A 12,863-nucleotide genomic window follows, 5' to 3' on the forward strand; every position below is an offset into this window, starting at 1 on the left:
AATATTAAGAGTTTTGATCTCCATAAACTCTGGAGACTTAATGATTTAAGTTGAGTTAAAGTGATGGGGATGGAATTCTAGCTTCCCAGGTATGGTCCCTTGTTTGTAGAGCTTTGATGAAATTGGTTTGTTTCACCTCTTACAGCATTTTTACCAGCAACCTTTTGCTTCTGCTATGTGGTTTTGCACTTCAGGTATATCCAGTGAAACTTGGATTTATTTCTTGTAGGGTGAGAGGAATTGCTTCCGAATTTGCAATACTATTGAATGTCATGCAGACAGACATGTTTTCTTCAGTCTAGTTAATTTATTTGTTGAGGAAACTTTACTGCAACTGATAGCAAACTACAGTAAGTATTAGGCTGGTTATGACATTTTTTAAGAATTTAAGTGCATAAAGCTTCCAAACGTGTTTGGTAGAGTTGTAAACAGCAATTATGTATCCAGAAATTTGCTCAGAATGCTGATTTTATTTCTCATTCTCAAGGCTTAAAAAGGAAAAGGGCTGTAACAAAATAAAAGGGTCCTGTGGCCTGGTTGTATTGAGGATTGAAGGGACCAGGGTTTCATACCTGATTGCCCATCATCCAAGCAGCCATGGATTTTCACAAAAATTTCTGCAGATTCACTATTTTACTACTCTGTTATTCATTTTTTTTCGTATCCTTTTCTGTTTCGTTTTTGTTAATACATGTCAACATACATTTTCACATCTCACATGAATAGATTGGAATTGAAACATTGAAATACTAATACATAGGGGTATGAGGACTGCTCAAGAAAAAAATTGAATAATTTTTTGGATGCAAGTCAATTTTGCTTCACAAAATTCAGTGAACCATGCATTGGATATTTTCATCTAAATCACTAAACTAATGTCCATTGGAGGCCAAAAATCCTAGACTTTCAGTCTGACACATGGAAACATACACCCGTCCATAAATCTGAGGTACAGCAACATCTTAGTATAGCTCTCAAAGGATTAGATTTAGTAATTAGGCCTTCAAAGACTCAGCTCTAGGCCTCCACAGACCCAACCTATATTTGTGAGCATATTTCAGAATCAGCTTCCTCTGCAAGACCAAAATCAAAAACCATTCAATGACTAACTCAGGCAATTGTAGAAATGAAATGACAATTCTACAAAAATGTATATATTCTTAATCCACTCCTTTAAATAGCAGAGCTTTTTACACATGAAACAAAAAAAAAGAGAGCAAAGTATACGGTGTTAAAATTTGTTAAGCTATTTGGATGAAACCACAATATGGCAGTGACAATGCACATAAAGACAATTCACTTCAGCAAATGTCAGGAATCTATGCCAACATTCTACCCTTTATATAACAATTAGTAACCATAGCTGCACGATCACACCTGTTAGGTTTACAATAAACCAGCAAATGCTCACTAATACACACTATATTGATCTTCTCTACAACCCATTAAAAGGTTTTTTTTATTATTATCTTTTTTTTTTCTTTCTGAGAGAGAGTATGGACGAAGTAGCCGGGCAAACTTCTCAAATTTCATGATACAGGATTAAAAGGAATCGCCCTCCTTATGTCAAGTCAAGGAAAGCCTCATCCATGGGTAACAAACAAACTGCTCATCACAACAATGTCCTCTGATTGAGATCAAAACACACGTTAATTTACAAATGCTAAACCATTCCAACAAGTTTAATTCCATTCGTTTCTATCCTAATCTTTAAAACTATTCTTTAGAGCCCATATCCATAAGCTTAAGCTTTGGTAGATCCTAAGTGGTACATGCTAGTGAACTACTTAAACTAGTTTACTATATTATGCAATCAAGCAAATAATAAACACAGGAATTTTGACTAAGGCCATAAAAGAACAGTATCATTAATAGTTTAGGTGCAACGTCCAGTTTGATAAGCACCATGCTAGGATTCATCTCCTATACAAGGAGCAACAATGTTGGGGCAGCAAACAAAAAGTAATGCTCACAAAGGCCATTAATGGTACTGCATAACTGGATAATCAACTATAACTGCATAAAAGTGGGATGCATAAGTGTTCATGTATTGCTCAACATAGGCCATATTAAATGCAAGTTTTATTTAGTGTGAGTTCAGAATTATTACATGTTTACAAGGAATTCCAAGTTTCTTGAGCTTAAGAGTGCGGGTGACAAGCAGTTTCTGAAAGTCACCAATCTCAGATTCCAGCTTCGCCACATGAGTTTCAACCCCCTTCCCTACTCCATTGAGAAATTCTGGTATTCCAACCTTCACTGCAATAATAACAAGATCACTTCTCAAATTCATCTTTCACCATTTTAAGATTACAATTAACCAAAAGAAGTGACATTTAAAATTGAATTACTTTTGGCAAAATAACTGCTCCTTATGACACGAGAGGGAAAAAACCTTATCAGCTGTCTTGATTCAGGTGCTTTTCTTTAGCCTATTACTTAGCTTGTAGACATGAGAAAGGACCAAGTTCATGTTGAGTAAGCTCTATGTAGTTTATTTTAAACTGACATCTGTTGAGAATCCTATAATCTAAACAACATGAATCAAAATGTCCAAAGTTCTCTTTTTTATCTCTTCTTTTCCACCATTTTCTTATAAAATAAAAGAATTAAAAAAAAAAAAAGCCAACTCAAATTAGCATCATTTAGCTATTCATTCACTGTTCAATGAATAAAAAAAAACAAAAGAAAGAAAAAGATCCTAACTTCATCCTCAATTCCCTATTCTTCTAAGCAATACTAGAAGCCCAAAAAACATAAACTGCCTCTCAACAGTTAACCAAAGAAAAAGGCCTAAAGAAGAAAAACCCAAAATACTAACAACTAAAACGCAAACACTTTCATGTTACTTTCCCAGGAACCAAACAGAACCATGGACATTTTTCACTCTCAATGTGCTTGCTATGGTTTATGCTTCAAAGAGAAGATCTTACCAACAAAAGGACTGGACTTGGAGAAGAGCCTCGAGAACCCACATGGATTTGAAACAGGTATTGCCCTTGTATTCTTCAGGATTTGCACCCATGCCATCTTTAGGATTGATCTGCAGACCGAGAGGCAAAGGTTTTAGGTTTCTGCTTAGCAGTGAACAAAGGTTGGGTTTTTCTGAACGAGAACACGAAGTTTTGGCTGCACCTAAACGCACCGTTTTGTTTATAGTGAAGTAAAAAAATTTATTTGGTCAATTTTTTTATTAACTTTATTTTTAAAAAAAAAGGATATTTAGTGTACTGTCACCCTCTATAACAACTTAAAAAGCCTTTCAAAATAAATATTTTTAAAATTATAAATATTTCTTTTCAAAAATTCTCAATTTTTATATTTATTTATTAACTATGTGACAATATTTAATTTAATCAATTTAGCCTTCTTTTTATCTCAATAGTAAATTAAATTTCCTTCTAAAAAATACTTCTAACCTTAAAATTAATTGATCTATATAAGTTGATATAAGTAACTCATATGGATAGTATTGCTTGTATGAATTAATTGTTAAATTAAGAAATATATATCTAGGAAAATTAACCTATATATTTATAATAGTTAGATTATTGATTGTGTGGGTTAACATAATTTTTCCCCTCTTGCAATGCCAGAGTGGTTCAAACAAGCTGAAAAAATACTATAAATTGATAGCAAAGAAGGATCATCAATCTTATAAACATGTGATTAGCTATTTGAGTCCTTCAAGTTTGCTGCAATGGAGACTGCAGTCTTGCTTACATTTTCTGCATATCAGTTTCTCCCTGTCTGGATGTTTGACTCTAAGGACAGTGTTCCTCTGTCTCTTGCTTACCTTTTTCCTCTTTCTAAACAAATCAAATTTCAAGCCAGAGGCCCCAAGCAGATTGCTTTGGTGTTTCCCCATCTATGTCAAATGATCTGCTCAGTCTAATTGATTATGTCAATACTCAAGGAAACCCAATTTCCAAACACAGAAACAGGGTTTGATTATAAAATTCATGTGCTGAAAGATGTTTGCATGAGACTGGGATCATGTGGACGCTGAGGCATGGTTTGTGTTAATCTTTGTTTACATCTTGACTCTGAAAAGTACCTTGATGAAAAATTGGAAAGTTGATCGGATTTTATGGTGAACTACCTCCCATTCATGAACTTCTACCAACTTTTGAATCTGATCTGTTAGATGTTTTCAGTGACAGTGCCCTTTTTCAACAATGCACACCCGGGCATGAGACAGACACCTGATACCTTCCAGGGTACCACCTATCCTTTTCCATAGTAGACCAAAGTGAAACACAAAATCAGTTGGAACAAAGGAGAAAAACACAAAACAAAGTTTCCAACTCATGGTTTAAGATATTCTGACATCAGATATGATCTAATCATCATAAGCAGAAAAAAAAATCGAATTACAGATCATCAGTTAACATTAATTGTCAACTACCCAAATGTCCACCCTTTGTCTTTCATAGAATAATATTCAACGCAGAAAAATAAATGGGAAAAAACCAACTTTTTGAGAAAATTTGGATTTCAGTTTATTGTCGGCCTGCGGGATATGCTAGACTATTCCCTGGTTCCCTGCCAAGATCATGTACTTGTCTCTTCTAGTCAAAGACGTACATTCAAAATTTAAGGCTTTGCCAATTATTGCCTGGACATGATTGGCTACCTCAAACTTTGATTTCCCTCCTCCTTGACATGTAAAAGATTTCGGTAGCTTCTCGAGGATCCTGGCAGAGCAGTGACTTGTCGGATTCATGAGCAAGAAAACGGGGTCTAAGAATTTGAACCCGCTAGCTGTTGTTCCATAGAACATGCTTACTTGGAAATCTATGGCAACAGGAACTATCTCATCTGTTATCTCTGCAAACAGAGGACTAAACCTAAGCAAATACGGCTCCCTGCAAGTGGTTCCCTCAGGACAGATAACTAGATCACCTTGTTTCAGTAGCTTTCCAATCATCTTGGAGTCTTCCTCCCTGTTTCTTGTTAACCGAACTGTCTTAATTGGTGCCATCAGCTCTGTCACCCGACTTAAACTGTATGTGACTGCATTAAGACGTTTGACAAGGCCAATTGAAACATAGATTGGATCAAGCAGAGTTCTGTGGTTGCACACATAGAGCACACCCCCTTGTTTTTGTTCGTCATCAGCACGGTCAGGGAAGGAGCTTGGCCTGATTAAGGTGCCTGTAAGCCCTGTAAAGCATAAGAATGGCATAGAAAACTTGAATGGAATCAGGTACCCGACTGTTGCTCTAACAATTAGTAGGAAAATTCCGAATGGAATCCACATGAACATCCGTAAACTAGAAAGCGGAGTTGGCCGGAAAGCCAATCTTCCATCATGAAAAATCAATGGTCTTGGATATTTCTCCCTGGGAAGGGCCTGCCAATTCTTCTTGTCAGCTTCACTTACCATGTAAAGAACCTGATACAATAACAGAATTATAGTTTTGGTATTCGTCCCCTAACAAAAAGGGAGGAGAGATTCAGGCAAGAATAATTACAAACCTCACAACAAGAAAAGAGTTGTTGATCAAGGGAGTTGTTGAAGCAACTGATGCCAATAACAGATGAGCCCATTTTCTCCTTCCCAAGAATCTCTTCCAGTTCCAAGAAAGCTGTACTGCTTGCCTTCCTTTCCTCCATCAAGCCTACAAAATGCCCACAAACCACCTTCAACTCTCTCCCGACGACAGCCTCAACCCTCAAGTAATTTTTCAAAAAGCAGTCCACCATAACTCTAGGCATATCAGTCACTCCTATTTTTTTACCACCACATTTCATCACCATATCAAAGCCTTCATTCCCAACATCCTCTAAGAAGAACTTGGGCAACACAGTTTTTCCAATTCTGAAACTCTCCTCCTTCAGTCCGACAAAGCAAACAAAAACCATAATCTTCAGCCCCCATTCCTTACCAACCAAACAAATGATAGGGTACAAAAGAAATAGAATGAAAGCCCTTAAGAGCCCTCCAGCTTCAAAGGCTACCAGAAAGAAGTAAGAGAAGAGTGAAGATGATTTCAACAATGCCCCCTCTGTATGAAACATCAATGCTTTGGCTGAAAGTGTTTCTAGCCCATTTGCAAGAAGAAAAGGGTACTTGTTGGATTGTTGTTGGGATCCATGGGAGTTGCTAGCATCTCTTTGCAAGTATATTTTACTCCAAGTTTTCGTGAGCAGGATCTTTTTCAGGAAGAGAAAAACATTCAGGTTTTGTGGCTTACCGGCCATAATGTTTGACAAATTTTTTGTCCAATATTGATGGGGTTTTATACTGACGTCTTAGTTCATCTAACAAAATAAGAAATAATTCCACATTGCGTGTATATTCTGAATAATTATCAATATCTTTAACATGTATATATGCTTTGAATTTTAGTAATCGTTTTACATTAAGATCGTCGCTCAGAGGTCGGAGCATCACATCAGCTGAAATCTTTGAATCTAAAAGATGATGAACCTCAGGCAAAATATCAGAAAAGAACCTTTGGCATTGTCTAGTTCCCATTTCTCAATCAGTTTATTAATGAGACACAACTTACAAGAGTCCAGGTGCGTGATTACCTCTAACCTTTCATCTCAGACATAAGTTTTTCTTATTACCACTTTCACACCTTTAACTGATATACCTACCAAAGGGTTGCCATCCCATCCGCCATGCATGCAAAGATTGGGAGCTGCACATATGGTTCATTTTTGTTCCGATGAAAATAAACATTCAACATAACTTCATCTTCAGGTTAATTAATACACGTTAGTAGGGTTTGTACAGGAACCAATATCAAAATCATTGGTCAATTCGTAAACAGAAAGGCATCGACCAAGAAAGGGTAGTTTGCATTTCGAAAAATGATCTGCATGTGAGTGTGTCTGGCCACAAAAACCAAAGGAAGCAACAGCATTGTCATTGGTTGGTGGGTCGGACATTTGAACAGGGCAAATTTGAAACAGTCAGTTCTTTTGCCCTTGTACACAACAGCTGCTTACCTGCCGATCTATACCAACCACCATGCACACACTCTTCAAATTCGAAATCCAATATAGTATATTCCCTCCCAATTCTATAGGCGATGCATAAAATTTATTTTCTCAAAAATTTATCGGTATTTTATCGATAATTCATAGTATTATCTACGAATAATACTCTATTTTTTTTCAATACATATGAAACTAAAGATTATATATGTTAACACAAAAAATACATAGCTTATTTCTTATTAGTAAGCTAAATCAGTTTATTAATTTCCTATTTAGTAATTGTTGTTGTTTTTTTTTTTCAGACAAACAGTTCAAAATTATTAAATTTTATATTATTATGGGAAGAATTCTCACAAACATTGTTAAAAGAAGGTTTGGAATCATTACAAGTCTAGAAAGAAAAAACATTATTGGAAGGTGTTTTTCATGTCCATGGATAAAATTTTGAGGCTCCTTCGGAAAGTGAAGGAGACATAGCTACTAACAAAGTACTGTACTCTGTCCACCTCATTATATTTATGGTTCTTATCGAATTTTTTTTATTAAATAAACCATTTTAATCATTATTTTTAATAAAATCATATAAAATTATGAAATATGTTTAAAAGGGGATGAAGGGAGTGTATCATTTATTATGATCATATGATTGGGTCCTAATAAAGCTTTAATTAGTGATAACCTATCCCACCCATTTTGCTAAAAATAAAATAATAAAATAAGCATATATATTCATAGAAAATCAAGGTGCATGTGTATGACAAGTCATAATTACTAATTAATTAGATAGAAAAACTGTCAATTTTTTTTTCTAAGGTTCTGGATGACAGGTGACCAGGAGGGAATTTGATGCAAAGAGATATACATTGGAAATTGGGGTTGATTAGTGGTTAGAGTTGATTGCTTAAAAAGCTACCATTTTGTTGCCTAACAAACCATAGTCCTTGGGGAAGAAATTTAAAGGAAATGCAGTCAATGTTTAACTTTCACAGAATTGCTATAATTTGGTAAGCAAAACTTTTCTTTATTTCAATAAGAAGTGTGGTCTCTCTCACTGGTATAAATATGATGTAAACAGCAATGAATAGAAATGGAAAATACTGCCTTCTTTTGCATTTTTTAGTCAAATTGAGAGAGTTATTTTCACACTAAAGAAAGAATTAAGCTTAATGTAACCCAAAAAGTACCCGATTAATGATATTTCAATTTGAGCTGGAGATGTGTCTGATAAATTATAAAAAATTACTTACACTAAGGGTATGTTTGTTTTAAAGTAAAATATTTTTCAGAAAACGTTTTCAGAATTTATACTTACTTAGACTGAAGAAAATTGATTCTAAATGTAAAATATTTTCCGAAGAACAACAAAAACACTTTTATATTAAGTTTATAAGTATAAGTTTGATGAATATTAATATTTAACTTAAAATATTAAAAAATAAAAAAATATTAATATTTTGTTTTAAAATTTTAGTTTAAAAATATTAATATTTAAATTATACAACACTATTAAAATTAACAAAATATTTTTTAATAAAATAATTCAATGCAATTAAATTTTTTATTTATAAATTGAACAAATTTTACTAATAATTATAACAAAAATATTTCAATGGTCATTTGATTAATACACATTTATAATAGGTTTAAATCTTACTAATAATTATAATAAAAAATATTTTAATGATCATCATTTAATAAATGCATATTTATAAGTGTAGGCTATGGATATATTACACAATTGATGAATATTTATATTTTTATAGTTATAATAAACAAGTGATGAGATGAAATTTTTTTTAAAATTAGAGTTTATTTCATTGCATATATATGGTTAAATGCTTTAAGAAATATGATTATTGATTTTATCCATTTTCATTTTCATTTTTAATTTTGATCCCAAATTAGTAAAATTCAAATATTAATATTGTTTTGTAATCAAGTCCTATTTATTATGTGAACACCTAAATAACTCTAATATGGAGGAAAATATTTTCTATAGGATGATTCAAACAACAGAAAATGTTTCCGACAATTCATCCAAATAATTAAAAACATTAAATTTTCCTGTAAAATATTTTACACAGAAAATTTTTTTTTACAACAAATCATTTCTCGATTACCAAATGAACCCTAGTTTTATATTCTTTGGTTTTTAAGAATACCAAACGATTTTTGCAACAAAATTCACTACTTAATTTTTCGGTGTTAAATTTTAATTTTATTTTATCCAAATTCTTGTTTAACAAAAAATAAAAATAAAAGAGAGTGTGACATTAATTCCCTGGTTGTACTTGCCATAAACGATCGATGGGAAAGTTTTTGGTTACCAATAAAAATATTGGTAATGTTTCATATCCAACAATATATACTAATCATTTAAAGCTTAATTAGTAAGTGGGTCTTTAACATTAGTGAAAGATGTGATAGATAACCACATTCCAAATCTTAATAAATAAGGAATGCCCAGTCATCAAGACTTTAAAATATTGATATATATATATATATAGGTTTTGGATATATAATTACCATAAATATATATGTTCATAATTTTTAATTTTTTCTAAAAATTAAGATCAACATGTAATAATACCGATTTCCGAATTAACAAGTACAATTCCTCATCGTATTAATTGTTATTGAAAATTTGTTTTTTTCTCCATGTAACGTGCACGCACGCTGATAACTATATTTAGATAATAGCGTGTCATTTACGAAATATGAATGCTAAGGAGACGTCAAAATATGAACACCCGGATTAATGTTTTTCGGGCAAATTCAGACTTTGCGTTTGAGGTTGCAAAAGGGACAGAAAATGAAACACAAAATTGACCTTATGTCTACCCTATTTTGTCTGTTACATATCATCAATTAGCCCATTTGTGAAACAAGACAAGAGCTGGAGAAGAGTGCATGGTTCTTCGTGGCCCAATCTTACACCATGGAAACTTCATTGGTTCAATATCCCAAGGCTTGGTAATTGCAAGTTAGGGATGAGCTTTCGACGGGTTTCGATCGGTCTATTTTTTACAATTTTAAAAATCTAATTAATTTAATTTTTTAAAAAATTAATTGAATTAATTTAATTAATTGTAAGGCTTGGTAATTGCGGAGCCTCACCTTTTCAAAATTTTAAAATTTTTATTATATTATATAAAATTTTTAAATGAGTTTTTCAGAATAATTATTAATTTTATATATTATATTTAACTATTTATATTTATGTATTATAATTTTATATTTAGTATTAATTTGAAACAATAACTGAATATTGTCATTTCTCACTATAAACCCTGCACCCGTCATTGACGTCCACCTTTATTAAATTAATAATTTTTAATATTAAAATATTTTCAAATAAAAATGTATAAAAAATTAATACCTCAAACAATTTGTGATATTATTAATTAAAAGAATACAAACCTAACAATTATCATCGCATTCCTCCGCAAATTGAGACAATTGGGAAGAGGGCATCGTCACCAATTTTTGGTAACATATTTATAAGGCAGTTGCATTGTGATAAAAATTAATTTGAAATTAACTTAATTGTTATCTAAAAATAGATTGTTAAGATTTTTTGTTACTGATTTCGATCCAAATTGCTAATTATTTGAAATGTTGTTAGAGATAATAATCAGTTGAATATCCTTTTGTTAAGATTCAACAGGATGTAATATATATATATATATATATATATATATCATAATCACTTATCCAAAAGAAAAATTAAATTAAAGTGGGATAGAATCAATAGTTTTTGATTTGAGATTAAGTGGATGGAGATGGATTTGTGAAGATCCAAATCCATTTTCCACCATAAATGGATCACATCAATGAGAAAACAACAACAGTTGGGAGTACATCCTGCTTCATGGCCCATTATTATATGCTCCACACTTCATTACTTCGTTGGCCCAAGTTTTAGTAATTGCTAGCTAGGTCCATCCATCCGATTTTAAAATTTCAAAAATTAAATCAAAAATCGATGAAAAACCTAGTTAAATAAATCGTCTTTCTTAATCCATTAATATCAAATTTAATCGATTATTTCAATTAGAATCGATTAATACTCGTTCGTATTAAATATACTTTTCATTTAAATTTATAGGATTCAATCATAAATTGTAAAAAGTTATTTCGTAATTTTTAATTTATTTTTAATTATCATTCGTATTTATAAGATTCAAAGTAAAGCGTAGAAATTATATTTATAAAATAAGTAGTGATATATAAATTCAATTATAAATTAGAAAAAAAAAATTGCACCCATTGTTGTCACATTTATATAACAAATTAATGCCTAAGATTAAGGAGGACAGCCACCCAAAGTGTACAAAAAGAAAGCTCAAAAGTTCAAAAAAAGGAAGCATTTTTACTGCTATTGCCTATTGGAATTACAAAGTCAGGCTAAAATGGCCAAATAAAAGAGGAGACAAAATTGCAACAAACTCCACGTGCGCCGAACTCCAAGTCACGTGCTGATCTACTTAATATCTCCGCCACGTAGGATTCCGACAGCCTCAGCTGATTACGGTCGGAAAAGTTGTGGATTTTTTTATTAAATTTACTTTTCAGACAGTGCAGCCGCAAAAGAGAAAGAAGAAGCAGAGCATGGAGACCAAGGCGACGGACTCGAACGCCGTGATCAGACCCCAAACGACGTCGTCCACGACGGAGAAACTGAAGCTGCTCAGCTCGGGCCACCCGAAGAACCCCCACCTCGGCAAGAGCATCGAGGAGGAAACGAACTGCGGCCATCTTAGGATCGACGACCGGAACGATACCAGCTCCGAGGCTACCCGCCGAAATGCTAACGTGGCCCATCTCCCTGCCATTTTTCTTTTGTCCCTCTCCGTTTCGCTTTTCTCTATCTACTGGACTGAACTCTAGCAGGTTGTAAGAAAAATGTGAGACTAGAGAGGGTGGTTTTTATAGTATTAAATAGGAATGATACAGTACATGCGGGTTCATATTGGAAGCATGAACTTGAGGAGTCCATTTTGCTGATGGACGGTTGTGATTTGAGATTCAATTGTAGTTGGACTGTCTTTGAAATTTGTCATGGACTTTGGAGGGAAAAATTTGTGAAATGCCATCAAATATTCAATTGAATTTGTCTTGTCCTATGTGTTAGTTGTCTTCATTTGAAACCATGTCCTCCTGTTTGTTTTTTCAAGGTTTTACCTCCTAAAGACTTGCTAAATTTTTGAAATTTCAATTTAGATAGACAAAAATAGTCTACTTCTAATCCACTTGCTCAAATAATCCAAACCTATCTACTATATTTAGGGTGGTCTATTTGATTGGTTCGATTCAAAATTTTTTAAAATCGAATTAATTAACATGGAAAAATAATTGAACTAATCAAATTATCTCGTAAAATTAAAATAAATAAAATCAAATTAAATTGGTTAGTTGGATTGATTATTTTGATTATAATTAGATTGGTAAAGTTGCTTGTTAATTAGATAGATCAATATCATACCCAGGTTTCTAATTGATTCTCTTAATTAATGTTTAGTGATTAATCAAAAGGTGTAAAAATATAAGAAAATAAGTTTCAAAAGGAACAAAGTAGCAAAAACATAATTCCTGCCCATGCAAAATATAAGTAAGATAGAGGTAGTGAGCCAATCTCCTGCTACAAGCAGACCAACAGATGACTTGATGCTTATGTTCATTGACTTCTGTTCAATCTCCTCCCAAGGAGGATAATGAATTTCGGTTAAGTCACATGCTTACTGTCATGGATTTTTACATTTTCAATTCAAAAAAATATATATTAAAATAAAAAAATATTTATTTTTTTATTTTTTATTAATATTTGATTGGTAACATTCAATCACCATACCTTGGTCTGGTCTCTCTTCATCTTAGTATTTCTTGTGAGATTTTACATCAATAAAGAT

At 32.6% G+C, this 12,863-nt stretch overlaps 3 protein-coding genes across 3 annotated transcripts; all 3 read right to left on the reverse strand.

Annotated features, from left to right (window-relative positions):
• Window positions 1-778: 778 nt before the first annotated feature.
• LOC110415578 (xaa-pro aminopeptidase P) lies at window positions 779-3,100 on the reverse strand. The gene is made up of 3 exons (XM_021427277.2): window positions 2,934-3,100; window positions 2,111-2,259; window positions 779-1,073 (listed from the first exon to the last, which is right to left on the reverse strand). The coding sequence occupies exons 1-3, from the start codon at window positions 3,028-3,030 to the stop codon at window positions 996-998; spliced, it is 324 nt and encodes a 107-aa protein (XP_021282952.1). The 5' UTR covers window positions 3,031-3,100; the 3' UTR covers window positions 779-995.
• A 586-nt stretch (window positions 3,101-3,686) lies between these two features.
• LOC110415097 (putative glycerol-3-phosphate acyltransferase 3) lies at window positions 3,687-6,241 on the reverse strand. Its single transcript, XM_021426591.2, has 2 exons — window positions 5,482-6,241; window positions 3,687-5,398 (listed from the first exon to the last, which is right to left on the reverse strand). The coding sequence occupies exons 1-2, from the start codon at window positions 6,205-6,207 to the stop codon at window positions 4,526-4,528; spliced, it is 1,599 nt and encodes a 532-aa protein (XP_021282266.1). The 5' UTR covers window positions 6,208-6,241; the 3' UTR covers window positions 3,687-4,525.
• Window positions 6,242-11,143: 4,902 nt separating this feature from the next.
• On the reverse strand, window positions 11,144-11,927 carry LOC110415688 (uncharacterized). Its single transcript, XM_021427382.2, has one exon. The coding sequence runs from the start codon at window positions 11,787-11,789 to the stop codon at window positions 11,526-11,528; it is 264 nt and encodes an 87-aa protein (XP_021283057.1). The 5' UTR covers window positions 11,790-11,927; the 3' UTR covers window positions 11,144-11,525.
• Window positions 11,928-12,863: the final 936 nt, after the last annotated feature.

The sequence above is a fragment of the Theobroma umbraticum genome, unplaced genomic scaffold (assembly GCF_002168275.2).
Source record: "Theobroma umbraticum cultivar Fairchild unplaced genomic scaffold, ASM216827v3 scaffold_147.0, whole genome shotgun sequence".
Lineage (NCBI taxonomy): Eukaryota > Viridiplantae > Streptophyta > Magnoliopsida > Malvales > Malvaceae > Theobroma > Theobroma umbraticum.